Consider the following 25,199-nt stretch of genomic DNA (forward strand, 5'->3'; position numbering starts at 1 on the left):
GGTACTGCGTTTCAATCCTGCACCCAGGGGATGGTGAACTGTATGCAGTGGTGGTAAACGTGTGGGCTGGGGCCTGGGACTCCCTGGGCCACCTTGCAGGGCCTCAGCTTCCTCCCGCCACAGTGGAATGAGGACGGTGCCTTCCTCACAGGGTGGTTCCGAGGACGAAAGGAAGGAACAGGTGCAAGTGCTCAGGTGAGAGCCAGGCATCACGTAGGAAGCCCACGTCCTGCTTGTTCAAGGCCCCCCAAAGTTCCCAGGCTGCTGACACTCCCTCACAACGGGAGGCTTCCTGGGGGAGGGTGTTGTCAACAGCCAGTTTACAATCCAGGTGGAAATAAATGTTTGAAGGGGAGGAAACAATCGTGACCTCTGGCTGGCTTGGGCAGGGCAGGAGGGCAGGTCCTGGAAGGCTGCAGGGAGGAGGTGGCTTTTGACCCTGAACAGGAAGAGCTGTCCAGGGACGGGCAAGGCTTCTAGTGGCCCAGGAAGGGGGCGGAGGCCACGAGGATAATATGGTCCCTAGGGAACTGTGCCAAGCCCACCTCCTTTAGTCCTCCCGACCGCCCCGTCCTCGCATCTGGGCACCCAGGGGTGGGCTTGGTGGGCAAGACAGCGCGTGAAGGTCAGCGGGGGAGTGGTAGGAACTCTGGAGGGAAGAGCGCGCGGCGGGCGGGGGACTGGAGGTTCGGGGGGGCGTGGGTCTCTGGGAAGCAGGGCGTGTTTGGGGGCCGGAGGCCAGCTCGGGTGCTCGGGTGCGGTGCAGGGGTGCTGCAGAGGGGCGCTCCGGGGCGCCCCTGAGCGCTCGCCCCGTCCCTGCGAGGCGCGCCCGCCCCGCTCGGCAGGTGAGGACCCCGATTTGCGCGGCGAGCGGGGCGCAGACGGGGCTCAGACGCAGGTGGGGGAGCCGGGCGTCTCCTCGCGCCGAGACGCACCTGCGCCGGACGTTCCGAGGGGGCGGGGCCTCCCGTGGGGGCGGGGCCGCCGCGCCAGCCCTGGCTCCGCCCCCCGCAGGACCGTTGCTTTCGGGGCGGAACCTTCGCGCGCGAGGGCGGGCGCGCGGGGGAAGGCTTTGCGGCGGCGCCCCGGCCGGCCGGCCGCGGTGGGAGTCGCGGCGAGCGGCGCGCGGCGTCCGCTCCGGCTCCGGGTGCGCGCGCAGCCCCCGCCCGCCGCGCAGCGAGAGCGGCCGCGGCCGCCGGGACCAGGAGCGGGAGCGCGGAGCTGGAGGCGGCGGGAGCGCGCGTGTGGACCGGCATCTCGGCCGCGGCGCCGCAGGTGAGGGCCCGCGCGGCTGGGGGGCCGGGTGAGGGCCCGCGCGGCTGGGGGGGCCGGGTGAGGGCCCGCGCGGCTGGGGGGGCCGGGTGAGGGCCCGCGCGGCTGGGGGGGCCGGGTGAGGGCCCGCGCGGCTGGGGGGCCGGGTGAGGGCCCGCGCGGCTGGGGGGCCGGGTGAGGGCCCGCGCGGCTGGGGGGGCCGGGTGAGGGCCCGGGCGGGGCCCCCGCGGACCCTGAGGGCCTGCCCGGCCCCCTGCCCTCTCGGGATCCCGGCCGCCCCCACGACCCCGGCAGACCTCGGCTCCCAACAGTGCCGCCCCCGTTCCCCCCGGGGACCCCAGCCCCCGAGGTCCCCGAGGCCCCCTCGGAGCGCTCCCCGGCCCCTGGCCCCTTCGGGGTCCCCGGCCGCTCTGAGGACTCTCGAGCCCCGAAACCCTTCGGGGTCTTCCCGAGACTCCGAAGTCCCCACGCGACCTCCCACCGCTTCGGGGCCCGGACCCCTCAGGACCCCGGGTTCCAGGAACCCCCTGAAGAGACGCCGGGGCCCGGGACTTCCCCAGGCTCCCTCGCCCCGGGTCCCGCCGGCTGCGCCCCCCACGGGGCTCCTCCCGCCTGAGGGCCGGGCCGCGGGCGCCGGTCGTGTCCCCGGGCCTGCAGAGTCCCGATGGACCGAAAGGGGGCGCGCAGCCGGGGACCCAGCAGGCCGCCCGCGCCCCTGGCGCCCGTTCGCTGCTCCGACGGAGGCCGAGCCCGGGCGGCGTTTAACTTTTCACGCAGGTCGGTGCCCTCGCCTGGCCCCCCGGAGAGCGGAGAGCCTGGAGTCGGATCCGATGCCCCGGGGGGGGGGGGGGGCACGGCTTGGGGCAAGGGAGGGTGCTGGGAGGTGGTCTTTGCTCCGTTTCTTCACTCCCGGAACTCACATTGTTTTGAATGCCTGAGAGTTTCTGCAGATTGGCGCTGGGCCTACGGGCAGTTCAGCCCCTGCGCTCGGGGCCTCTTTGGAGGGGGGGTGAGGAAGCAGCGAGGAGGTAGTTTTTACAGGGTGACGACAGTGTGATGACTTGGAACTCAGCGGGGTGGGGGTCGGATTCCCAGGAAGGGGTGTTGAGGAGGGCTTCTTGGAGGAAGTGGCAGGTAACAGGAGAGCTGATTCTTGAAGGTTGAGGTTGAAGAGAAGCTTGCCAGGGTCATTCCGGGCATAGGGGGCAGCATGAAAGGGCTGGGAGGCTGCTACGAAGCACACGGGGTTTTGGGAACCAAGAAGTATGGCGGGAGCATAGAGCATAGATTCATTGGGGGGGGGGGGGGGGAGGCGCTGGGGACGCTGGAGACATGTGGCCTCCTGTAAGGGAAAAGGTTCTCTGGGTGGCATTAGAGGGGCTCTTGAATGGGAGCATCCAGCTTTGTTCCTGAGGCCCCCATGCCCCTGACCCTTTCTTGAATTACGGCTTCTACCATTGCCTTGAGTCAGAGAAGATCCAGCTTAGACCGGAAGGGAGGGAGGAGCTGGTCAGTGGAGTGGGTGGGGGCAGCGTTCCCAGGAGAGGAGACCACAGTGGGAGAAAGTGGGAAGTCTGGCAGAGGGCAGGGTTTGAGGTGGGAGTGGCAGGAAAGGGGCAGGCGAGGGGAGGCAAGACCAGAGCCTGAAACCTTCCGGAGGCCTGGAGGAGATTTGGCAGGTGAAGGGAGGCCATGGAAGGGTTTAGGAGGGGAGTGAAGGTGGTTTTCGTGTTTTTGGACAATCACTGCCTGGGATGCGGGAGAATTGTTGGAGGGAGCAAGACCACGTGAAAGATGGCGGCGACCTGGGCAGGGTGGGGGCCCTGGCTGCCTCAAGCATGGCTAAGCTTCTCAAGGTCTAGACCCAGGAGACCAGTGGCAGCTTTTCGTGCCTGAGCCTGCAGTGTTCTGCCTGGGGATTGACACTGGGGGCTTTTTCTCTTTTGTGAGGTTTCATCTTTTTGCCTACTCAGGGTGGCCTACTCAGAGTGACTGTACGGGTGTCATAGTGAGCCTAACACCCACACAGGAGGTGCACTGGGGCAGGATGAGAGGCTGATGCTCAGAAATGCAACAAGATCTCGAGGGTGTCGCAGCTGGGCTGGGGGTCCTAAAGGAAGTGGGAAGCCCTTGAAACACAGAAACGTTCAGATGTGTTGCATCTGAAGTGTCACTGGAGACAGTGTGGGACCAGAAGGGCTGAAGCAAGAATCAGGGTGGCTCTCGGCAGTGGGACAGCTTGGAGGACCTGAAGCAGTGTCAGGGTACGGATCAGAGACTTAGGAAGACACGTCCACAGGGTGTCTGTCAAAGTCTGGACCAGGTGAGGGAGAGGGAGACCAGGACAGCGCTCCCCAGAGAGCTGCTGTGAGATGCAGTGTGCTGGGTCTTTGCTCTCCAGTACGCCCTCCAGGTGGCTTTCAGGCATCTACAATATGACTAGCGTAACCGAAGAATTGAATTTTTAAATGTACTTAATCACATACAAAAGGTTTGGTGGGAAGCAGGCTATTCTCAGCTTTATTCTTTTAAATGTCACCCTTTTTGTGTTTCCAGGCATCCTATGAGGTGAAGGTATTATTCCATTTGTACAAATAAAGGAAACAGGCTCCGAGGTTGTAACTTACCCCCATATTAAGTAGTACAAGGAGTGGGCTCTTTCAGCAAGATCCCACTTCTTTCCCCCAGGAGCCTGAGGTGTCTCCTGCCAGGAGCATGCCGTCCTCCTGAATTCCCGCTTAGCCTTCATTTGTTCCCTGCTAAGGCCGTGTGATAAACAGCAAACACCAAACTGAGCACTGTCCAGGGCTGGTGGTTTTGCCTGAGGCTTCTCCTGCAGCCTCTGACATCTTCCCATGCTGTACTCCAGGGTTTTGGAGACAGTAGGTGAGACTGCAGGTCAGCCAGACTGCGAGGCTTGTTACTTGTAAAGGTTAAGTGTTCCCGGAACTATGGTTAAAGATTTGGTGGTTAACATGGTAGAAATTAGGGCCTCAGGCGAGGTTTTGGAGTCACAGTGGACCAGGGAATGAATGGTCAGGATGGTGGCCAGGTGATGGAACAGGAGCCAGGAGTGAGCTGACAGCTGGCCTTCAAGTCCTGGGGGACATTGGCCAAGTCACTGCCTCTCAGAGTCTCAGTGTTTCCCTCTATAAAATGAAGGTGCTTGGCATTGAGTAACCTTTAGATCCCTCCAGCTGCAGGACTCTCTCCCTTTATGTTGAGTTGGAGGTTTACTTCCTGGAGCATCTCTCGTTTCCTGTGGGATGGTAAGTGCTGGCCTCTGTAATCATGGTAATTATTAGCTTATTGCTAAGGGACATGTCTATTTGGATTATGCGACGTGTCACAGCTGATGGACAAACTGTAACGCAGTCAATGATTTAGCGGCTGGCGGGGTTCCTAGTAAAATGCCAGGTATGTTTGTTTGCCACCCTGAGCTGCACTGATGTTGGAGAAAACGTGCGGGACGGTGTTTGCTGTGGCGGCTGGCCTCTGGAAGGGGCTGAGTGCCAGCCTCAGGCAGGCAAGTGGTGGCAACAACAGCAGTCACTTCATAGGGTTATCGAGAAGATTGAGGGAGAGGATCAGGCAAAATGATCAGTGCTTTCCCCTGGCTCTAAGAAGGGCACCAAGTGACGGCAATTAATGCTGCTGTTTAAAATGTTTTTTCGTTGGGGGGGTTATTTTCTTGGTTTGAGAATTGACACCCAAGCAGCTCTCTGGAGGCACTGGTTTCAAGAAGCAAATGAGCGCACTTTGATTGTTACAAAATAAACATTTTCCCCATCATAATTCATTTTGACTGAATAAAAGTGATCGGTTAAGTAGCATGTGTTCAAATTAAGGTTTTGTGTTTTCTGTAAATTGAAGGAAACGGTTTGTTCCAAAGATCCCTTAGTAGTGATGGCTGGGGTTACATTTTACCAGAACTGTGGTTAAAATATTTTTTAAACTTTTTCCCCCATCATTATTTATCCCCCCATCCCCTCTTCCACCTAATTCCACCCCTCCTCCTCCCCACAGGCGGTTAAGTTGGTATGTAGTCCGGGTCTGCCTGGGAAAAGGTGAACCGGAAGCCAGCTGCAGCTGAGGGCGGGCCGCTGGCTGCTGAGGTGGTTCGTAGTAACAGGTCAGCATCTTATATTCCACTCTGAATTCTGCCCGGCAGCGCAGCCAGTGATGTGGGTGGTGGGATTTCCACTGGACAGACTTGGAAGCTGAGGCTCAGAAAGGTCCCTGGCTGTAAGTGGCGGTGTCCCTTTCTCCAGACCCCATGCTCTCTCCACCGTCGGGCCAGTGCTGCTTCCCGGGGAGGTGCTGCCATCCGGGCGGATCTGGAAGCTCACTCCTGGTCTAAGCGCACCTGTTTCCAGCTCAGGGGAACCTAGTCATGCTAATCAACCCCTCCCCCACACGAACCACATCACAGGTGAGTGGTTTGTGGTCGGAAGTGTGCTGATCAGATGCACTTGAAAAGTCACTCTTGCTGCCCAGTGGTTTCTGTTTCTGTGGCTCCTCCCAAGTCTACACAGGAACCAGACTGCCTTGGAAAGGGCCATCTGTGGGAATCAGCCAGAGCGATGGAGGGGGTGGTGTGAGGGGCCTGCAGTGTCGGGAGGCGCTAGGAAGTGCGTGCTCTGGGGCTCCCGGCGTCCAGACCTGCCAGGTGTGGTCAGCACCGTTGATGGGTTTGGCCTCCTTTAAGGACACTCCATTCCTTAGGAGCCATACTGGTCACATGGATTACACTTAAAACTGGTTTTTCCAGGTTTCAGCCTCCTGCGAGTAGCACATTTACCTGTTGTTTCTTAGTGGGTTACCTTTGTCCTGACACTTTTCTCTTCTTCCTCCTCATCTTCACGGCTGTCGAGAGGGTGGAGGCAGTGAGTGCTTCAGACACCCGCCATCCTGTAGACCTGGGCCTGGGCGTGGCTCAGCAGGTCTGTCTCTGGCTGGCCATGTGGGGTCGCTCCTGCCGCTGTGGTCAGCTTCCTCCTTGACTGGCACTGGGTAGTCCCGGGTAGGGTTGGGCGGATGGCACTGGGTTGTCAGCTCCATGTGCTTTGACTCATCACTGGTCACCCTCCCAGGAGGCGACACTGGGCTTCACAAGTCAGCGTTCCAAGGGGGCAGGCTCCAGTGTAAGAGCGCTTGTCAAAGGCTTTGCTTGCTTGCTGGTATCCCGTTGGCCAAAGAAGTCACATGGCTGAGCCTAGAGTCTGGGGGTGAAGGACTATAAAAGGGTGTGGGTGGTTATGCAAGGGACTATACAGGGGTAGGATGGTGGGGGGTGGTCATTAACAGTCTGACACAGCAGGGTTAGGGAGTGGGGGTGTTTTGCCAGCAGTAAATGACAGGTTTGGTGTTTGTAGTTCACTCTTTTGCATTGGGACTCAGTTTGACGAGCATTTATTTAGTGCTGGAGGGGGGTGGTTCAAATAAGAAGGCAGTCTCTGGCTACTGTGAAGCTAGTCCATAAAATACGCCTAATCTCACATTTTAAGCAGAAAACATTCTTTTAAGACTTGTTTGTGGCTTTTGATAACACAGGCAGGAACTGCTCATTCTGAGTTGGGTGGGGCCTGATTGTGCTGTCAGAGAATGCCGGTAGGTCCTTGGAAAAAAACGGGTTGCTATGATGACTTGGCTTCGGGCCTGCAAACTTTGGTGACGACATGATCACCAGGGAAACCAAAGATGCAGCTTCTAGAAGTCTCTGAAGGCTTTTGTTACTATTATCTGAACTCTGATTGGCCTGGAAAAACTGCTGGGGATGGGGGCACACCGCCAGCCTGATGTGCTTCCCGAACTCCTAGGATCCATCCGGCACTCATTGCTCTGGCTGTCTCCCGCCTGCCCTTGGTGTAAGAACAAGGAGAGATTTGGAGCACTTTCTAGGATCTGGCTAGATGTGGCTCTGCTGGAAGAATAGGAAGTGAGGTCATGCCTTTAAGCACGTCGTATGGCAACAAACTGTAGATGTCTAAATATGGGCAGCTATGCAGCTCATCACAGAGTTACTGTGTAGGGTTTTAGCATAGCTGGGTGCTTCCATGCTGGCCCCTTTGATCCTGCTTGATTCTGCTTGAAGCGCTGAGCCAGCGCCAGACCTCCGAGCTCAGGCCCAGAAAGAGGTTGAGCACTTGGCCCATCAGCAAACCCAGGGTGCAGCTCACCTGCTGTGGGGTGTTCAGTAGTCAGAGTGAGAACTTGTCCTTTTGGGAAACTTTGAAATTGCTTAATATGAAGTTAAGTGCAGCCCCTAAAAGTTTAAGTTGTTCACACTTTTTTTGCTGATGTGTAAATGCAATGTTTAGTGTTTCAATTTGTCACTATATCCCTGCATATATGGGGATTTGGAAGAACTAGAGATAGATTTTTATCCTTTAATTTTTTAAATCCTCACCCGAGAATATGTTTTTATTGATTTTTTTTGAGAGGGAGAGAGAGAGAAACATCAATCGGTGGCCTCCTGCATGTGCCCTGACCAATGTTACCCCAATCAGTTTAATTTAAAAAAGGAGGGTTGAATAGGAATGACTCTTTGAGCTCTGTCCTGCATGGGAGGTTAAGGAAGGGTGTGTGTGTATTTGGGGGAGGGGGCACATTGACTGGTCACAGTCTACGCTCTTTGGCTCAGCAATTTGACCATCCAGAGCACCATTCATATTCTTGAGATTTCAGAACTTGGTCAGTTAGCAAGAATTTGTAGATATATATAACACACACACACACACATATATGTATCTTTATTGTTGGAAGTATTACAAATGTCCCCTTTTCCCCCATTGATCCCTTCCCCCCAGGCCTTCACCCCACTATTGTTTGTATCCATGAGTTATGCATATATGCATATAAATTCTTAGGTTAGTCTCCACCCACCCACTCCTGCCTTCCCTCTGAGATTCATCAGTTCCATGTTTCTATGTCTCAGGAATTATTTTGTTCATCGATTTATTTTGTTCATTAGATTCCACATATGAGTGAGATCATGTGGTACTCGTCTTTCTCTGATTGGCTTAGTTCACTTAGCATAATACTCTCCAGGTCCCACTATACTGTCTCCAAGGGCAAGGGATCCTTCATTTTTACAGCAGCATAGTATTCCATGGTGTAAATGTCCAAGAAGATGCTTGATATGATTTCAGTCTTCTTTAACTTGTAGAGACGTGTTTTGTGTCCTAACATGTGGTCTGTCTTTGAGAAGGTCCCATGTGCACTTGAATGTATACTGTGCAGTTTTGGGGTGAAATGTTCTGTAAATGTCAATTAAATCCATCTGAGCTAGTGTGTTACTTAGAGTCACTGTTTCCTTCTTGGAAGATCTATCCTGTAAAGTCAGTGAGGTGTTAAAGTCCCCTACTATGACTGTATTACTGTCGATCTCTCCTTTAAGTTCCTTCAGAAGTTTTTTCTTCCAGCCTGTGTGAGTCTTGTTCTAAGGTGGGTCTCTTATAGACAGCAACTATTTGGGTCTTGTTTTCTTATCCACTCAGCTACTCTATGTCTTTTGACAGGGATATTTAATCCATTTATAGTTAAGGTTATTATTGATAGGTACTTATCTATTGCCATTTTAATTCTGTATGCCTGTTTCTCTATTTCTTATTATTATTACAGCAGTCCCTTTAACATTTCTTGCAATGCTGGTTTGGTGGTGATAAATTCTTTTAGCCTTTTTTTGTCTGGAAAGCTCTTTATTTCACCATCTATTTTGAATGATAACCTTGCTGGATAGAGTAGCCTTGGTTTCACATCCTTGTTTTGCATTACCTTGAATACTTCATGCCATTCCCTTCTGGCTGTAGAGTTTCTGATGAGAAATCAGCTGACAAACTTATGGGAGCTCCTTTGTAGGTAACAATTTGCTTTTCTCTTGCTGCCTTTAAGATTCTTCCTTTGTCTTGAATTTTTGGCATTTTAATGACGACGTCTCTGGGCCTGGGCCTCTTTGGGTTCTTCTTACTTGGGACTCACTGTGCCTCCTGAACTTGTGTGACTTTTTCCCTCACCAGTTTAGGGAAGTTTTCTGCCATTATTTCTTCAAACAGGTTCTCTAACCTTCGCTTACTTTCTACATCATCTGGCACTCCTATGATGCAAATATTGTTGCGTCTCATGTTGTCCCACCGCTCCCTTAAACTGTCCGTTTTTAAATTGTTTTTTCTTTTTAATCTCTGATTGATTTTTTTCTACCGTCTTCTCATTTGCTGATGTGATCCTCAGCTTCCCCTAGTCTGCTGTTCCTTCCTTCCAGTGTTTTTTTATTTCTGCTATGACAGTCTTCATTTCCTTCATAGTTTCTACATCTCTTTTCATGCTGTTGAGCATCCTTATGATCAGTATTCTGAACTCTGTATCTGATAGATTGCTTATCTCCATTTCATTTAGCTCTTTTTCTGGAGAATTCTTTTGTTCTTTCACTTGGGACTTGTTTTTTTGTCTCCTCATTTTGGCTGCGTTTTTGAATTTGTTTCTATGTATTAGGTAGACCTACTAGGACTCCCAGTCTTTTGGATGGTCTCTGGTGCAGGCCAATGTGAGATACTGTTTATGACTGGACTTGAGAACCCTGTTTGAAGTTTTCCACACTCCATAGCTTCTGGTTTCCTCTGCCAGGGCTGGCTATGTTTGGGCAGGAGCAAAATATGCACCAAGGTCTGCTTTTCTAAGCCCTGGGTCCAGAAGCAGATCAGGAAAAGACTCATAGCACCCAGAGGCTGTTACTCAGTCTCTTAAGGAGCCTCAGGCTGTAGAAACTCCACAGGGTGGGGGCTGATTGTTATCAGTCTCTTAAGGAACCTCAGGCTGTAGAAACTCCGTGGGGTGGGGCCAGAGATTTTCCAGCAGAGTGGACAATTGCCCCCCCCCCCCCCCGGCAAAATCTGCGTGGAAAGTAAATGACTGCCTGAGAAAGATTCTCTGCAGTCTGGGGGAATGACTCAGCACAAGGGTCCACATGGGTGCCCTCTGAGCTCTATTCCCCCAGCCAGCCCCTCTGGATTCTCCTCACACAGCTCGAGCCCACTCTGCCCTCCCTCTGCTGGAGCCGAGGGTTAGTGGCTGCACATGAAACTTTGCGTTGGCCCTTTTAGAGGGTGCCTGCATTTCCAGCTGTCTCTCCCTGGCAGACAGACACCCGGCTGCTTTTCACAGCCAGATGTTATGTGGGCACCTGTCTTAGGTCTGGAAGCCCAGCCTGGGGTTTAGGTCTCAGAGTCCTCAGTAGGAACCCCCCACAGCTGAGATCTCCCTCCGGACCTTCAGCTGCTGCCTGTGGGAGCGCAGCCAGCCCCTCGCACCTCACACTTCCTACCCGTCTCTATGTGGTCTCCACTTTTCCTTCTTGGTTAGAGGGTGCTCTCCAGCTCGTCTTCAGTTGCAGTTGATTATTCAGGGTGGTTTTTCTCTATTTTAGTTGTCATTCCAGTTTGGTCCCGGGAGAGCAGCAGGGTAGCCTCCAGTCTGCCACCATCTTGGATCTCAAGAATTTATATTTTATACTTGTTAAACTGAGGGTTGGTGAATAGTTAGGTTATCATTGAAATCTCAGGGTTGGTCCCAAGGGTACTCATACAGTGGAAAACCACAGTGTTTGTTACTTTCCTTAGAAAATACCTAGTAGGTTAAAAAAAACACCCAAACTAATTTGACCTTTGGTAACTGATAGTAACTCCCGGTGGGAAGGAGGGTGGGTTAGGCCGAGCGCCTGCCCTGATGCTGCTGTCCCAGGGGCAGGTGACAGGCTTCTGTGAACCATGTTTTCACCTGTTCATCGCCTGGGGACCGTGGTCTCTTCACAGATGGGGGAAAGTCGCAGACATCTCTGGGGGATTGACGGAAGCCAAGTCCTTTCCCTAGGGTGGCACCTAGTGACAAAGTGTAGACATTTTCAGGGGACATTCGTAGGATCCCACTTGCTCTGAAACTGATGAAGCTGTACTCCCTGACCTTGGAAAATTATTTTAGGTGACCTGATTCTAATTGAGGGAAAGAAGATTACACATCTAGAAACATGGTTTTCAATCAGTGCTGGTTAGGATACTGGAAAGAGGCGCTCATGTCCTCTGCCATCCGCTGTCTGGGAAGCAGTCTGGCAGCATGTGCTGAAATATTTCACAAGGCTCACATTCTTTAACTCAGCAATCCTGCTTCTCAGAAGCCTCTCCTAAATAAATCACTTCAAAAGATAAAAAACTTCATGCACAAAGATGGTTGTCAGAGTGTTATGGTAACGTCCTGTATTAGGGATATAGAGTGAGTGAGTGATGGCATTTCAGTAAGATAGAATCATTTTCACAACATACGGGAAATGCTTTTGTTCTAATGCATGAAAAAAGTAGGATGTGAACCGGGGTCTCAAGGAGTGAAGTTGCCCTGCCGGCGTGGCATCGACCTAGGATCCAGGAGATCGTGGTTCGATTCCCGGTCAGGGCACATGCCCAGGTTTTGGGCTCTATCCCCAGCGGGGGGCGTGCAGGAGGCAGCCGATCCATGACTCTCATCAGTGATGTTTCTCTCCCTTCCTCTCTCTAAAAAATCAATTTAAAAAAAGGAGTGCAAAAGTTAAAGTGCAGTGTGTGGAGGGTATATATCAATGTTAATATATAAGTGTTAATAACAGCTGTTGCTCATGTAGAAGGGTCAGGGGCTTTTTAAACTTTTCCTGTATATGTTCTTGTTTCCAATAAATAGTTCTGGAATTGGGGGAATGTGATTCTGGAAAATGGTAGCATGTGGAGATAGGTTGGCAGTAGAGACCTAGCTGGGTTAGGTCCCTGTTCTGTGTTAAGTGAAGAACTAGCCTTTGACTTTTTTTTTTAATACTCACCCAAGGATATGTTTTTTGATTTTAGAGAGAGAGGAAGGCATAGAGACAGACAGACAGACACATCAATGTGCGAAAGAAACATTGATCGGTTGCCTCCCTAAAGCGCCCTGAGCGGGGATTGAACCTGCAATCTAGGTGTGTGCCCACAACCTTTTGGTGTGCGGATGACGCTCCAACCAACTGAGCCACCGGCGAGGGCTTGACCTTTGATTGATGATGTCTTTGGACTGGCTTTCAGTATGGCCGAGGGGAGGCCTGACATCTGGGAACACTTGCTGAGAAGTGTCACGAGCCAGCTCAGAGACAGTGCTCAGTGCCCTGGCCAGCACGCACACCTCCCCTGCTGTGTTGGGCCTTGGCCATTTCTTCCTTTGTGGTGAGTGGTTTGCGCTCACGTCGTCTGGGAGCTCTTCTGGAACGGTCCTGAGGCCGTCGCAGCATCTGGACCTCGAGCGCCTGCTTCCCTTTGTTTCCTGTCCGGAGCAGAGGGCGGAGAGCCTGGGTCTGAGCCTCCGCCGGGCTGAGGCAGCCGGGTCAGGGACAGTGGCGTGGCAGACGCTGATGGATGTTTTGTGCTGCCGTTTTTCAAGTGTCCGGTCTGAGTGGACACCCAGGACCTCTGATTTAATGCCAGCCTTCGCTACCTTCCAGGGTATTAATGAGAGCTTTTATCTGGGAATAGAAGTCACTTCTGACTAACTTTTCTCTTTAGGATTCACAGATGGATTCCCTAGAAAAGAAAACAAACAGAAGTGAACAGAAGTCCAGGTAAGTGAAGTGAACTCCACCCTTGGGCAGGTTTGTCGCGTCTGCCAGTCTCCTTGTTACTCAGCACCTGCAAGGGTGGGAATGAGGTGGGAACCAGGGTCAGGACGGAGTCACAGGGGCTGCGTGGCCCCTGGCTTCAACATCAGAAACCCTCCAGAAGGGAGGTGACCACCCCAGCAGCGTGTGGTCAGAGGGTCCCGTTTGGGACTAGGAGGCCATGCTTCACAGGGGAGAATTTCCTGACTGGACCGCGGGCTTGTTATAAAGGGTTCGAGGTGGGAGGCACCTCTCCGAGTGTTTTGAGATTGATAAGTGGCAGAAAACCAGCAGTTTGCCAGAATTTTATGTGTCTCAGGAAGCAGGGATCATGTCATCATAGTTGTTCACAGGCCCTTTGCAGCTTCAAAGGATTAAAATAGCTGAGCTTTTTGTTCAGAGATAGGTACCACTTACATGTGCAAGTGCTTAACTCCGCGGGGGACTCGTGAGCAAGACGCCCTGTCCCCAAGCCCTTTGTGGAATGAAGGTAGAGCACATAGAATAGACAGGAAAGACAGCGAGGCTTCGTCTTCCAGCAGCGAGTCGGGAGAACGTGTGTGTGGCTCAGGCCGTCTAGACCGTGCCCTTTCCGGCCTCCCCTGCAGACTGCTTTCAGTGGGGCTGCAGCATTTCCGTGCTGACTTGCGGTCTCTCCCTCCCTGTTTTTACGCAGAAAGTTTTTAAAAAGCCTCATCCAGAAACAGCCGCAGGAGCTGCTCCTGGTGATTGGGACGGGCGTCAGTGCGGCGGTGGCCCCGGGGATCCCTGCGCTCTGCTCCTGGCGTGGCTGCCTGGAAGCCGTCATTGAGGCAGCGGAGCAGCTGGATGTGCTGCACCCTGGGGACGTGGCCCAGTTCCGCAGGAAGGTGAAGGACCGCGACCTGCTGGTTGTTGCCCATGATTTGATCCGGAAGATGTCACCGGTAAGACTTGCTCAGGGGTCACCGGGGTGACTTGCTCTGGGGCAGGCTGGTGACTCTGTAACTCCCCCAGTTAATTTCTATGAGCCTATGTGTCTTTCTCAGCCAACTTGGGCTGAGGAGCCAGAGATCTTAAAATCCATCAGAATCTCGTCTCTTTAAACAGCAATACTGGGGACAGAGTGGGGCTCCTAAAACAACAGCCGTGTTGCCTGGAGCCTGACTGAGACTGTCAGGGAGGGCATGTCCTCAGGCTGTGCTGGGGATGAGCCTGTGGTTTCCTGTCACTTAGTGAAGGGTTTCCTTGGTCCAGGCTGACCTGCCCCATTGCCTCAGATGACAGTGGTTCCTAGAGACACTACGATGGGAGGAGTGTAGTTTCTGTGTCTGCAGGTGGAGGTGACCTGGGAGAGGAGAGGCACAGGTGCTGCAGAACACCACTGGAGTCCGGGGCGGTGCGGGAGTGGGCACCCCACACAGCTGCAGAGCCAGGTCCTCACCGAGCAGGTTGCTGCAGCACAGGTGCAGACACTGGGGAACCAGGCAATGCGGGGCTTGGGCAGGTTCCTCTCGTCACTCCTGTACACTGAGGAAGCACAGCCATCATGGGTGATGGTGAGGTTTGGGAACTGGGGCCAGGAGATGCTGGAAGATTAGCAGGAGGAAGCATGAAAAGTCATCAGGAGGCAGGACAGCTTAGGCTGCTGTGAAGAGAGACCCTTGGCCGCTGGCCTACGTACGATTACGTCTTGTTTCTCACACAGAGATCTGTAGGCAGCGCTGGGAGAGCGTGGTGGCCCCGGCTCCTTTTTCTCGCTGCACCATCCTCACCATCCAGCTCGCAGTGTGTGCTCCAAGGCGGGGCCCCACGCCTGCTGTACATGACCCCAGCGAGCGGGAAGGGGCTGCCATGGAAGTCCTGTGGACCACGTCTGTTCTCATCACTGGCCAGTGTGACACGTGGCCACACCCAACTTTACCAGGGTCTAGGGGAGGGCTCCCAGCCGGTGGCTGTGCTGAATGTGGGTGTTCTGTGCTGAGGGGCAGCGAGCATCGCAGGGCGGGTGGCCCCGCCCGCCTGCTGCGCCCCGTGTGTGAGGCTCTGGGCACACAGTCATGCCCATGTGTTTTCATGCTGCAGCGCAGAGCCTGGGTAGTAGCAAGAGACTGGCCTCGAAGCCTGGAGAGGCTCCTCCCTGGTCCTTTTTAGACAGTGTGCTGGGCCCTGTCCGGAGAAGGGGGACGAGTCAGTGGACCAGAGGGGTGCTGGGACTGCTGGGCAGACCAAGGGCCCGTTCGGATGAGGGCATTCATTCGAGGAGAGGCCAGACGGGCTGCTACCTGTTTAATCGAGGAGATGAGTATTTGGAGCTTTAGTCTACTTTTCTCTTTACTTTTGTGTATTTTTGAAAACTTCCACAAAAAAAGAGTTAAAGTGCCGCCGGTCAGAACGTTGTGTTTCCCCCGCCGTGTTCAGCAGGTGGGGAGTCAGTGGAGAGACAAGGTCTGTGGGAGCAGGTCCGTCGCCTGCAGGTCCGGATGGGTTTGGAGTGGTCCTGGGAGCCTGCAGGCGCCGGAGCTGGGCAGGTGGGAGGAGAGGTTGGAGCAGAGCTTCTGGAAAGGGTCCGGCTCTGGGTAATGGTGAGGTTTGGGATGTGGCCGTGGGTGTGATGGCCTAGCTGGGACCCGCTCCTCGGAGGAGAGGGGGAGGTGTGTCGAGGCCACGGAGCAGTAAGGGTCCCTCAGTGAACCTGAAAACAAGCACAAGCTGACACAAGTACAGCTGGGGAGAGTTGACAGTGTCCAGGCGCCCCCCCAATCCAGGGAGTGTGAGAGCCTATTTTCACTTAGGGAAGGAGTGAGGACAGAGGTGTGGGACTTACTGATGACAGAACCATTGGGAGCCGGTGGAAGGGTTTTGGAATTGGGGAGGGTGTCAGAAAAGGGAGCGCCCAGAGCCACGGGACGAATGGCAACTTGGGACAGAGGGCAGGGACAGAAGGGTGAATTCTGAGGGACACACTGAGGCAGAGGGTGGGCAGAGGGGTTCTGTGTGGATGCACAGCCCGCCCGTCGCCCGCCCAGTGCTCCCTCATCCTGTGAAGCTCTCCAGTGTGTGCCGGTCTCTCCTAATTTAGGGAGCCGTTGAGACACCATTTCCTAGACTACAGCGGAGAGAAACCCTGTCGTTTGCAGCTCTCAGGGAAAATCTTTACCTTGCCTTCGAGGCCCCACGCGACCTGGTCCCAGGTCACCTCCGACCTCACCTGCTGACACGGCCCCTCACTCATGTCTGGCAGGAGGGCGCCCTGCTCACCTTGGACCCACCTGTGCTGCCGCCTCTGCCATGGTGCTTGTTCTTCCCGCTGCTGGGAACACCCCCCCCAGAGGCCCCTCCCTGCCAGACGCCCTTGTCAGAGCCCCCCTGTCCCGTGCCTGCGACCCATCCACCCTTTGCCTGGCAGTGCCACCCTTTGCCTGGCAGTGCCTGTCCCCCTCTCTCTGCTTCACTTTGCCCAAAGCATTTAGCACCATTGACACATCACACGTTTGTACATTGTCTCCCTCGTATAGAGCTGAATAAACACTGTGAGGGCAGGGGTTTCCTCCCTCCCTCTGTCCCTCCGTCCGCCCAGCACCCAGTGTTGCCTGGGTAGGTGCTCACGTTGTTGAGAGGTGACATTTTTGTAACTCTCGGTCCACCTTTCCACAGCGCACAGGCGACACCAAGCCCAACTTCTTCCAGGACTGCCTGATGGAGATCTTCGACAACCTGGAGCAGCACCTCCAGCACCCGCAGGTGCTGCAGTCCATCCTCAGCCTGATGGAGAGGGGCACGCTGGTGCTGACCACCAACTACGACAACCTGCTGGAGATCTTCGGGCAGCAGCAGAACAGGCCCATGGAGTCCTTGGATTTGAAGGACAAGACCAAGGTATGGGCGAGGGTCCATGGGCGGGAGGCGTGTGGAGGAGGCCCTGTGAGCGTCCGCGGTGCTGTGGGCGTGGAACAGCTGCTCTCTGCAGCGGGAGTCACTGTGAAAGGTGTGTCAGCGCTCTCCCCCCTCCGCAGAGAAACATGACCCTAGCTTGTCTGGGACCAGGTGCCAGCCTCTTTCGCAGGCAACTTGAGTGGAGGGTGATGCCCCACTTCCTGGGACTCCTCTCAGGGCTCCTGCGTTCTGTCCTGCTGATCTGCAGGGGTTTTCCTCTGCATTTATTCACCGTGGTCATTGTAGGAAATAGCTGAGGGAAGCAAAACCAGCCAGTCCTAGTGCTGTGAATTTTGGTTAATTCACTTTTTTTTTTAATCCCCACCTGAGGATATTTTTTCCATTGCTTTTCAGAGAGTGGAAGGGAGGGGGCGGGGGAGAGAGAGACATCTATGAGGGAGAGACATCGAGTGGTTGCCTCCTGCAGGCTCCCCAACTGGGGCCGGGGATGAGCCTGCACCCAAGGTGCATGCCCTTAGCAGGAATCGAACCCGGGACTCTCCAGTATGAGGGCCGACACTCTAACCATGAGCAAAACCAGCCAGGGCTAATTTGCTTTAAAAACCCCACAAATTGGGATTGCAATATATAAAAACTTATTACCCTGACTTTTTTTCCTGAATATTATATTCTGAGCCTTTTTCTGTCATTAGCTGTTTTATTTTATAACTAACTTTTTACCTCTGATATATTATCTGGGGCTTTGATCGCACGTGGCTGCTGCTTTACGTCTCGGTTGTCGGAGCTCCGTCTGGCGAGTCTGCAGGTGGTTCTCTAGGTCGCTTGCTGTGTCAGTTAGTTGCAGTTTAGATGTGGTCACGGGAGGTGGCAGGCGCAGTGTTTATCGCTCTGCCATCTTGACCTGACTCCATTACTCTGGTTTTAAAAGCCTGATTTTAAAGGACAGTGTCATTGTAAAACTAAATAAAGTATGGCTGTTACCCTTCCTCTCTGTTGTTGGCATATTTTCATCTTATAAATAATGCTGCAGCAAAAATCCTTACCCTTCTGTGTCTGTTTTTCTTTAGCACAAATTCCTAGAAGAGATTCAGAGTCAAGGGTGTGACTAAAGACAGGTGATGTAAGTCACCAAATTGTTTTCCAGAAAGGTTATCAGTTTGTAGTCTCACCAGCTGCTGTGGGTGTCGGCCGACCTCTCACTGCCTTCACAGGGTCGGGTTTTTTACCACCTGGAGGCAGCAGGGCCCTCACCAGCAAAGACGGTGGCTCGCTTCATGGCGGTGCTCGCTTTTTCTTGCGTGATCTGGAACCTAACCCACAAAGCGTCTGACGGACGCCTGGGTCCATTTCCTGTATCTTGCCAACACTTGCTGCTACTCAAAAACAAAACAGAGTATGTTTCACCCATAGGATAGGTGAACATTTTACGTTTTTATTTATCTTATTACTAAGGTTCAACGTAGTTTTATTTTAGTGACTATTTTTTTCTGTCACGTCCGTGTCCTTTATGTGTCTGCTTAGAGATTTTATGTCATGACTGTGAACTAATGCTGCTGCTGTCGTCCGGGTCACCTCGTGAGGGAAGGCCTCAGCCCGCTGTGCACACAGGGAGCCAGAGATGGAGGCTCACTCAGGCCGAGTCAGCCTGAGGGCTTGGCTCGCCCAGGGGAGCTTCCGCTGGCAGCCCCTCATAGAGCACTGTACTGCGCAGGCCTCCTGGTGTCGTCACTCCCTCTCTGAGCAGAACGCCTGCCGTGTCCAAGAGACCTGGTCCCACCTGGGAGGCTTGTTCACTGTTGTAAATGTCGTCTCTGGAAATACATGCATGTGGCAGACATGTAGCTGCTCACCTGCTTGCTCTGTTAGAGCTGTTGCTGTCTGTCTGTCCATCTGTCAGCACTGCCTGCTGAGGCATAAAATGGAATGTAGACAATGCACATCTTTTTAAGGACCTTTGTTCTGAATCCTGAACAGAAATCACTGTGGGGCTACTGATACATTATTTTTGCGTGAACTTTTTTGGGTATATAAACATTATATACCTAGCAGGAGTTGAGATGTAACAGGTACCGTAGGAATGAAGGTCCTCCTGACCCCTCTACAGAGGTCAGTCTCAGCAGCCTGCTGTAACCTCAGGTGTCGAGGACACACCTGTCTCTCACGTTCTTGTTGATGTGACCTGACAAGAATAATTGCTCACAGCTCACAGCTGAGTTACTCTCAGGTTTCAAAGGTACAATTATCGATGCAAACATCTCATTCTTTCCAAGGTCGGTTTGAAAAACCACGAATCAGTTTAGATACTTCTCTTTCCTACCTTTTCAGTAACTCCAAGCGTCTTTTCTTGGGCTGGGTCTTTGGCAGGTCCTTCAGTGGGCGAGAGGACTCATCAGGTACGGTGTTCTGCACATCCATGGCTTGTACACAGACCCCTGCGGGATGGTCCTGGATCCGTCGGGATACAAGGACGTCACTCAAGACCCAGAAGTGATGGTATGGCCGCCTGGTTTGGCACGGCTTATCCCCCTGGGGGCTCTGGTGGCAGCAGTCTGTGTGCCTTCCTGGCCTCAGGCATTCCTGCCCTCGGGTCTGCATGGCTGCAGGGACGGACCTGTGCTCATGTCCTGCGCTGTGTCCCAGGCCTGGCACAGGCATTTCGCATGGTGCTCAGTAAACGTTTGGTGCAGGACTCCTCGTAGCAGGGGTCCAAGCTGACTCCATGCCGCCCGCCATCCCGGGACCCTGCTCAGGGACGCAGCTGAGGTTCTTCTGAGTGATGTGCGGGCCTGTGCTCTGTGCTGCTGTTCCCGTGTTCATTCAGGTGTCTTCCTGTTCAAATTCTCTCCTCTCTCTACTTGGCACTCTCTCTAGCTTTCAAAACCCAGTTTTAAAATTTGATTCTCTGTGAGGCTTTCTTGATGCCAGAGATGAAGTGGAGTGTGGACCTGTCTCCCGCTTTTCATAAAGTCCTTTGTTACAGCGCTGAGAAGCCACGGGGTGTCCCTGCGTCGCTGGGAGCCTGGGGTCAGGTGCGGTCCCTCGGTGCTGGCCTGGGCCTGTGGGACAGGGCAGGTGCGGCATGTGGCTGGCTGGGCTGAGGCTCTCCGGCTGCATCAGTGAGGTGTCCTGGGTCCTGAGACATCTCTGAGCTGATATTTCTCCTCTGAGACGTGGGGGTGTTGGAACTGCAGGCCTGAGTGACCCACGTAATCTTTGCCCCCCCTGTGCCCACTCCCCTGGGCCACTGCCATTGTTTCCTCCTCAGTTCTGCTGCCCTTGCTCCCCAGAACGCTATTTCCCCGATATCAGCCTCCAGTCCCCAAAAGTTCCTGTCAGTGGTCCATGGAAACATGTTAATTCCAGAGTGTGGCTTGTGTAGCTCTGAACAGAAATGTTTCATTTCCTTATTTTATGTTTGGAAATTGTGCTTGGTTCTAGAAGATCTGAGTTGAGTGGACACTCAGCTCAAGAATGGTGGGCAGGGTGGGCCCCTGGCCTGGAGAGGGAGGCGCTGCCTGACGGCGCCCGTGTGGCTCTGGGAAAGGCCGCCAGGAGCAGGACGAGTAGAACTGCGGCTGTGGGTGGGCCGCCTGCGCCCCGCACCTGTGCAGCTCAGCTGTCCCTCACCCACAGGAGGTGCTCCAGAACCTGTACCGCACCAAGTCCTTCCTGTTCGTGGGCTGCGGGGAGACCCTGCGGGACCAGATTTTCCAGGCGCTCTTCTTGTACTCGGTGCCGAACAAGGTGGACCTGGAGCACTACATGGTGGTGCTGAAGGAGAGCGAGGACCACTTCTTCAAGCAGCAGGCCGACATGCTGCTGCACGGCATCAAGGTCGTGTCCTATGGCGCCTGCTTCGACCACTTCCCGGGCTATGTGCAGGACCTGGCCACGCAGATCTGCAGGCAGCGGAGTCCAGGTACGCAGCCCTCACTTCTCCGTGCCCAAAACCCACAGGGTGCCTCCAGGTTCTTCCTTTCTTTTTTGTTTTTTAGATATAATTCACGTCATAAAATAAAATAGAGGTCTTATTTTTTATTTATTTTAAAAAATATATCTTTATTGATTTCAGGAGAGGGAGAGAGAGAGATAGAAACATCAGTGAGGAGAGTCATTGATCGAGCCCGCAACCCGGGCATGTGCCCTGACGGGGAATCAAACCCCGATTGCCTGGATCCTAGATCGACGCTCAACCGCTGAGCCACGCCCGGCCGGGCGAGGTCTTATTTTATATACCGTTACATTCACCAGTTTAGTTATTTTCCAAAAATGTCCCTGTGTCCTTTGAACATGGAGGGTCAGTGTGACAGTGTTGTCGGCAAAGCTGAGGGCTGTGCGTGGCGCGGCACATAGCGGTTCCGGTCCAGACGCCACGCTTCAGGTTAGCGAATGGAGACAGGAACTGCCAGGGCTTCCCGGGCCGACGCCGGAAGCCTGAGTCCTGCAGATAGTTCACACCTTCATCCTGTCACTAAATGGCAGGGACACATCACACCTTCTCCGTGCTCGGCTGAGGGCCGCCCGCCATTCAGCAATTCTCCTTGGCCCTTCGTCTGGGTGCTGTTCACCTGCCGGGAGTGACCGAGATCACAAGCAACTCTTAAATCAGTCACCTTAACATCAGGCAGCTAGTGGCTGAGCTTGTGTCATAGATCATGGATGGCGGAGCTGGAAAAGTCTGTGACTTTCATTTGGTGGTAACAGGAAACCCAGGCACGTGCATGGCAGCATCGGGTGCACCACGGAGGTGGGCGCTGGGTGCCACCAGCTGTGAACGCGAAGGCTAGAGACGCTGAGGGGGTGGGCGATGGACGGACGCACGGCTGACACAGTGCCTTGGTGTCCCCCGAGTCATCTTCATAAATAATTAGCAGAATGGACCGACGTGGGGCATTTCCGTGAACAAAAGTGTGATTTGAGCAGCAGTCGGTTCTTACTGAGGAGCAGGGAGCTGTGCTCTCAGGCGGCCGTGACCCTGACATCCGTGACCTCATTCCACGTTTAGTCACAGGGTCCACCGCAGCCAGCAGTTGATTTGTAGATGAGCTCGGAGGTGAACGACGTGCTGGCCGGTGCCGGGTACTTCGGAGCTGGGTGGGTCCTGGCCTGAGCAGTGTGAGCCGTCCCGTTCAGGGCGTCCCGAGCAGGCCTGTATGGTGGCTCTGGAGAGGGACGGAGTTCCCCTCCCCTCTGCCTGGACGGCCACCTCTTGCCGCCACACGTGCAGGCACCTGGGGCACCAGACCTGGTGTAAACCCGCGTGAGCTTGGCCCGGAGCGTGCCGCTGAGCACCTTCCTGTCCCCCTGCCCCCACACTCTCTGTCCAGACCTTGTAATCTGTCTGCAGGGACATTTGTACTTACACTTGTGAGGTGCCTCTCCTGGCTGGAGAGGGTAGCATTCCAGCAATGCCAGGTGATAGCTGGTGCCACGCTGTGCTCCGTGCGCCAGGCTGGCCCAGGTGCTGCACATGTAGCCCTTGGGAGGTGGGGAGGAATGGGTACTAACCAATTGGCCCAGGACCACCCACGGTCATGCCAGGCAGCAGCCTCGCCGCCACCTCCACTGCCAGCTGGGGGGTGCACGCAGCTCTGCCCGCTGACTGCTTTCCTTTCTTCCCAGATGCCGATCGAATGGACAGCACCACCCTGGGTAAGGCAGAGCTCGAGTTTTATCAGACTGGTTTTTGCCTGCACATTCCGTTGTCTTCCTGCTGTCTGTAAAATCGTAGATGTGTCCTCACGCTGAACATTTGGCCATGTGAACACAGCTCCACCAGAGGTGGCAGCAGTGCCCACGTGAGGGCCTGTCACAGGGAAGGGGCTAAGGAGCCTCCCTTCCCCCGGGACACAGGCCCGAGGATGGCTCCTGTCCCACAGCCGGGAGTAACGGCCTCAGGACGAGGTTCTGTTTGTTACGCAGTCAGGCTGAGACGTGGTAACTGACCCACCCCCTCAAGTTTTAATTATGAAGGTTCTGAGCTTTCATATAAAATTTTCTATTTACTGTTTACTACCTGGTTGAAATACAAATTCTCTTTCTGTTGGGCTCCACTCTGCCTGTTTCTGAACTAAGATAGTGGCTGAGCTCGGTGGCTACCAGTGTCCCCCTTGGGTGAACCTGACACCGGCCTCCACTCTGGTCGGGTTGTGGATCAGAGGGGGCTCAGCCGTGGACCGGGGCCTCCGTGTGCCACCCGGTCCCCCTGCTGCTGGGCTCAGTGGTCCAGAGTGACCCTCCTGAGCGGGTGGGCTTCCGTTCAGGAATCATGGCGGTTGTGCTCAGCTCCCCATTTCTGCCTGTCTCCGCGTGAAGGCGCCCGGTGGTTACAGTAGCTTTCCCCAGACCCGAAGCATTAACATGACACCACCTGGCTCCTGGGCTCAGCCGGCTGGGGGGAGCCCAGGGCAGCCGCCTCACCCCGTCTCCGTGTTCCAGGGAGCGCGTGCCAGGACTGTGCGAAGAGGAAGCTGGCAGAGAACGGAGCCGAAGTTTCGAAGCGGCCCCGACAGTCAGGTACCCGCGGAGCTCTTCCTCTGCGCGCTTCTGCAGGCTTGCCTGGCTGTGGGCATCGCAGGCACCACCCTAGCCGCTCTCCAGGAGCGACGTGACGCATGTCATTCCATCTGCCCCAAGGGACCCACTTCTGAACACTTCCGTTTCTTTAACGTCACTGAAAAAAAATACATAGAGGACGGGTAAGGTCAGCGGTGAATTCCCACAAGGTGAACACCCACGGAGTGCATCCAGTTGCAGGTGCACAATGTTATTGGGAACCGCCCCCCTTTTCAGTCACCCCCCACCCCCAAGGGTGACCAGTGTCCTGACTTATGTCACCTTAGTCTCCAGGGAAAACCAGTCTAAACCCTTTGATTTTTGTCGCCTCTACGACTGGAGGTTGACTTCAGTTATTCAGTATGCGCCCTGTACTGACTCCAGGAGGGCAGCCCGGCTCCTCACGGTCCTGCCTCCTCTGGCTCCCAGGGTGAAGCTGGGGCTGGGAGGGGCCCCTCCTCCCCTCCCTCCCTCGTCTCGCTCCCCGAGTCGCCCGTGTTGTCTCCGAGGTTGCGGGACGTGGGAAACGAGCACTCAGCCTGGCTGCGGGCTGTCTGAAAGCCGGGGAGCAGACTCCCTCACTGCGCGCCAACCACAGGACTCCCAGGCAGCCAGCTGGCTCTGGGCGCCTGCAGGCCAGGTCTCATTCACGTCTGCACTTGGACAGGCTGTTCCTTGTGCTGAAACCGCCCCGAGAGGGAGGAGCACCCACGTTGACCGGTGGCGATTTCCACAGGCCTCACAATCCCTAGTGTCCCCTGATGGGTGTTTACAACCCACAAAGCCACGTCTGGGCAGTGGCTACTCTTTCCATTATGGAGGCATTTCCGAGTCTTTAGCACATAGAAAAAACTAAAGGTTTTCCAAAGTAGAAATCCTGTGGCATATACCTTTCCAAGCTGAACCTTAACATCTTGGTGTCCTTTCTTTTTGTTTAAACAGATGATGCTGGAGCGTCTTGAAATCTTTAAAACCAATAAAACCTGCAACTTGAGAACCAACCTTCTGTGACCACAGTGCCGTCCCCAAGCGATGAGGAATGTCCCGAGGACTCTACACAGACCTCTCGCTGCTAAACCGTCACCTTCCCTAGGAGAGCCCTGGGGTGTGTGGCTGCAGAGGCCGGGTGACAGTCCCACGGTGTGTCTACTGGGGGCAAAGCGCACACCTCGGTATCCTCCGTGAGGACTGGTGGACAACTACCTCAGGGGCCCCGTCGGCAGGGGGGTTAGGATGCCTGGGGTTCCGACCCCCACTTGACACGCCCTCTCTGTCAAGGTGGGTTTTTCTAATAAAGGGGAGTGAAGACTGTACAAGCAACAGTAGTTGCCAAAGAGAAAATAAGAAACTAGACTTTTAAATTTTCTAATTTTTATGCGGAAACATGTTACTATAGTAAAAACTTTCAACGTATGTTTGTTATGTTGTTAAATAGTAAAGAGTACTTGCGGTATTGAACCTGGTGAGAGTGGTCTTTTCAAAGGACGAGGTCAGCAGGGCTGTGGGATTCCGAAACGTTCACAACTAGTTTGAAAGAACGGCAGGTCTTCTCGGGAAGTCATGTGGGGGGGGGGCACACGACATCAATGCGTGAGGACCATCGGCAGGTTGCCTCCAGTGTCGTACATGCGCCAAATGGGGGCAGCGGCTGCCTGCTGTGCTTGTGTGTTGGGGGGGGGGGGTTGCTCTGTGACCATGGCAAAGGCCCTGCTTGGTTCCCATTTTAGAGGCTGCCAACTTTGATGTGACATTTCTTCCAGGCACCGTGACACTCCCCATGGAGGGCGCAGGAGCTCCCCACAGGCATAAAGAACAGGAGCGGGTGGGGCGTGGAGAGGGCTGAGCTCACCTGCTCGGA

The 25,199-nt window shown here is 54.5% G+C and overlaps 1 protein-coding gene across 2 annotated transcripts; it reads left to right on the forward strand.

The window, feature by feature from the left end:
• The first annotated feature begins 1,206 nt into the window (after positions 1-1,206).
• On the forward strand, positions 1,207-24,728 carry SIRAL2 (SIR2 antiphage like 2). Of its 2 annotated transcripts, none has more exons than XM_087814973.1 (9): positions 1,207-1,275; positions 12,819-12,874; positions 13,587-13,836; positions 16,547-16,768; positions 19,151-19,279; positions 20,420-20,726; positions 22,376-22,438; positions 23,225-23,302; positions 24,284-24,728. In XM_087814973.1, the coding sequence occupies exons 2-9, from the start codon at positions 12,828-12,830 to the stop codon at positions 24,301-24,303; spliced, it is 1,116 nt and encodes a 371-aa protein (XP_087671099.1). In that variant the 5' UTR covers positions 1,207-1,275; positions 12,819-12,827; the 3' UTR covers positions 24,304-24,728. The 2 variants fall into 2 exon arrangements, with proteins under 2 accessions (XP_087671099.1, XP_087671098.1); XM_087814972.1 differs by having other exon boundaries at positions 20,420-20,705; positions 22,409-22,438.
• The last annotated feature ends 471 nt before the right edge of the window (positions 24,729-25,199 follow it).

This window comes from Miniopterus natalensis, chromosome 2 (genome assembly GCF_054644295.1).
Source record: "Miniopterus natalensis isolate mMinNat1 chromosome 2, mMinNat1.hap1, whole genome shotgun sequence".
NCBI lineage: Eukaryota > Metazoa > Chordata > Mammalia > Chiroptera > Miniopteridae > Miniopterus > Miniopterus natalensis.

Coding starts and splice junctions, on each gene's coding strand:
- SIRAL2 (XM_087814973.1), top strand. CDS start 12,828: ATGGATTCCCTAGAAAAGAAAACAAACAGAAGTGAACAGAAGTCCAG. Junction 20,727..22,375: donor TACGCAGCCCTCACTTCTCC/GTGCCCAAAACC, acceptor GGGTGCACGCAG/CTCTGCCCGCTGACTGCTTT. Junction 22,439..23,224: donor AATGGACAGCACCACCCTGG/GTAAGGCAGAGC, acceptor TCCGTGTTCCAG/GGAGCGCGTGCCAGGACTGT.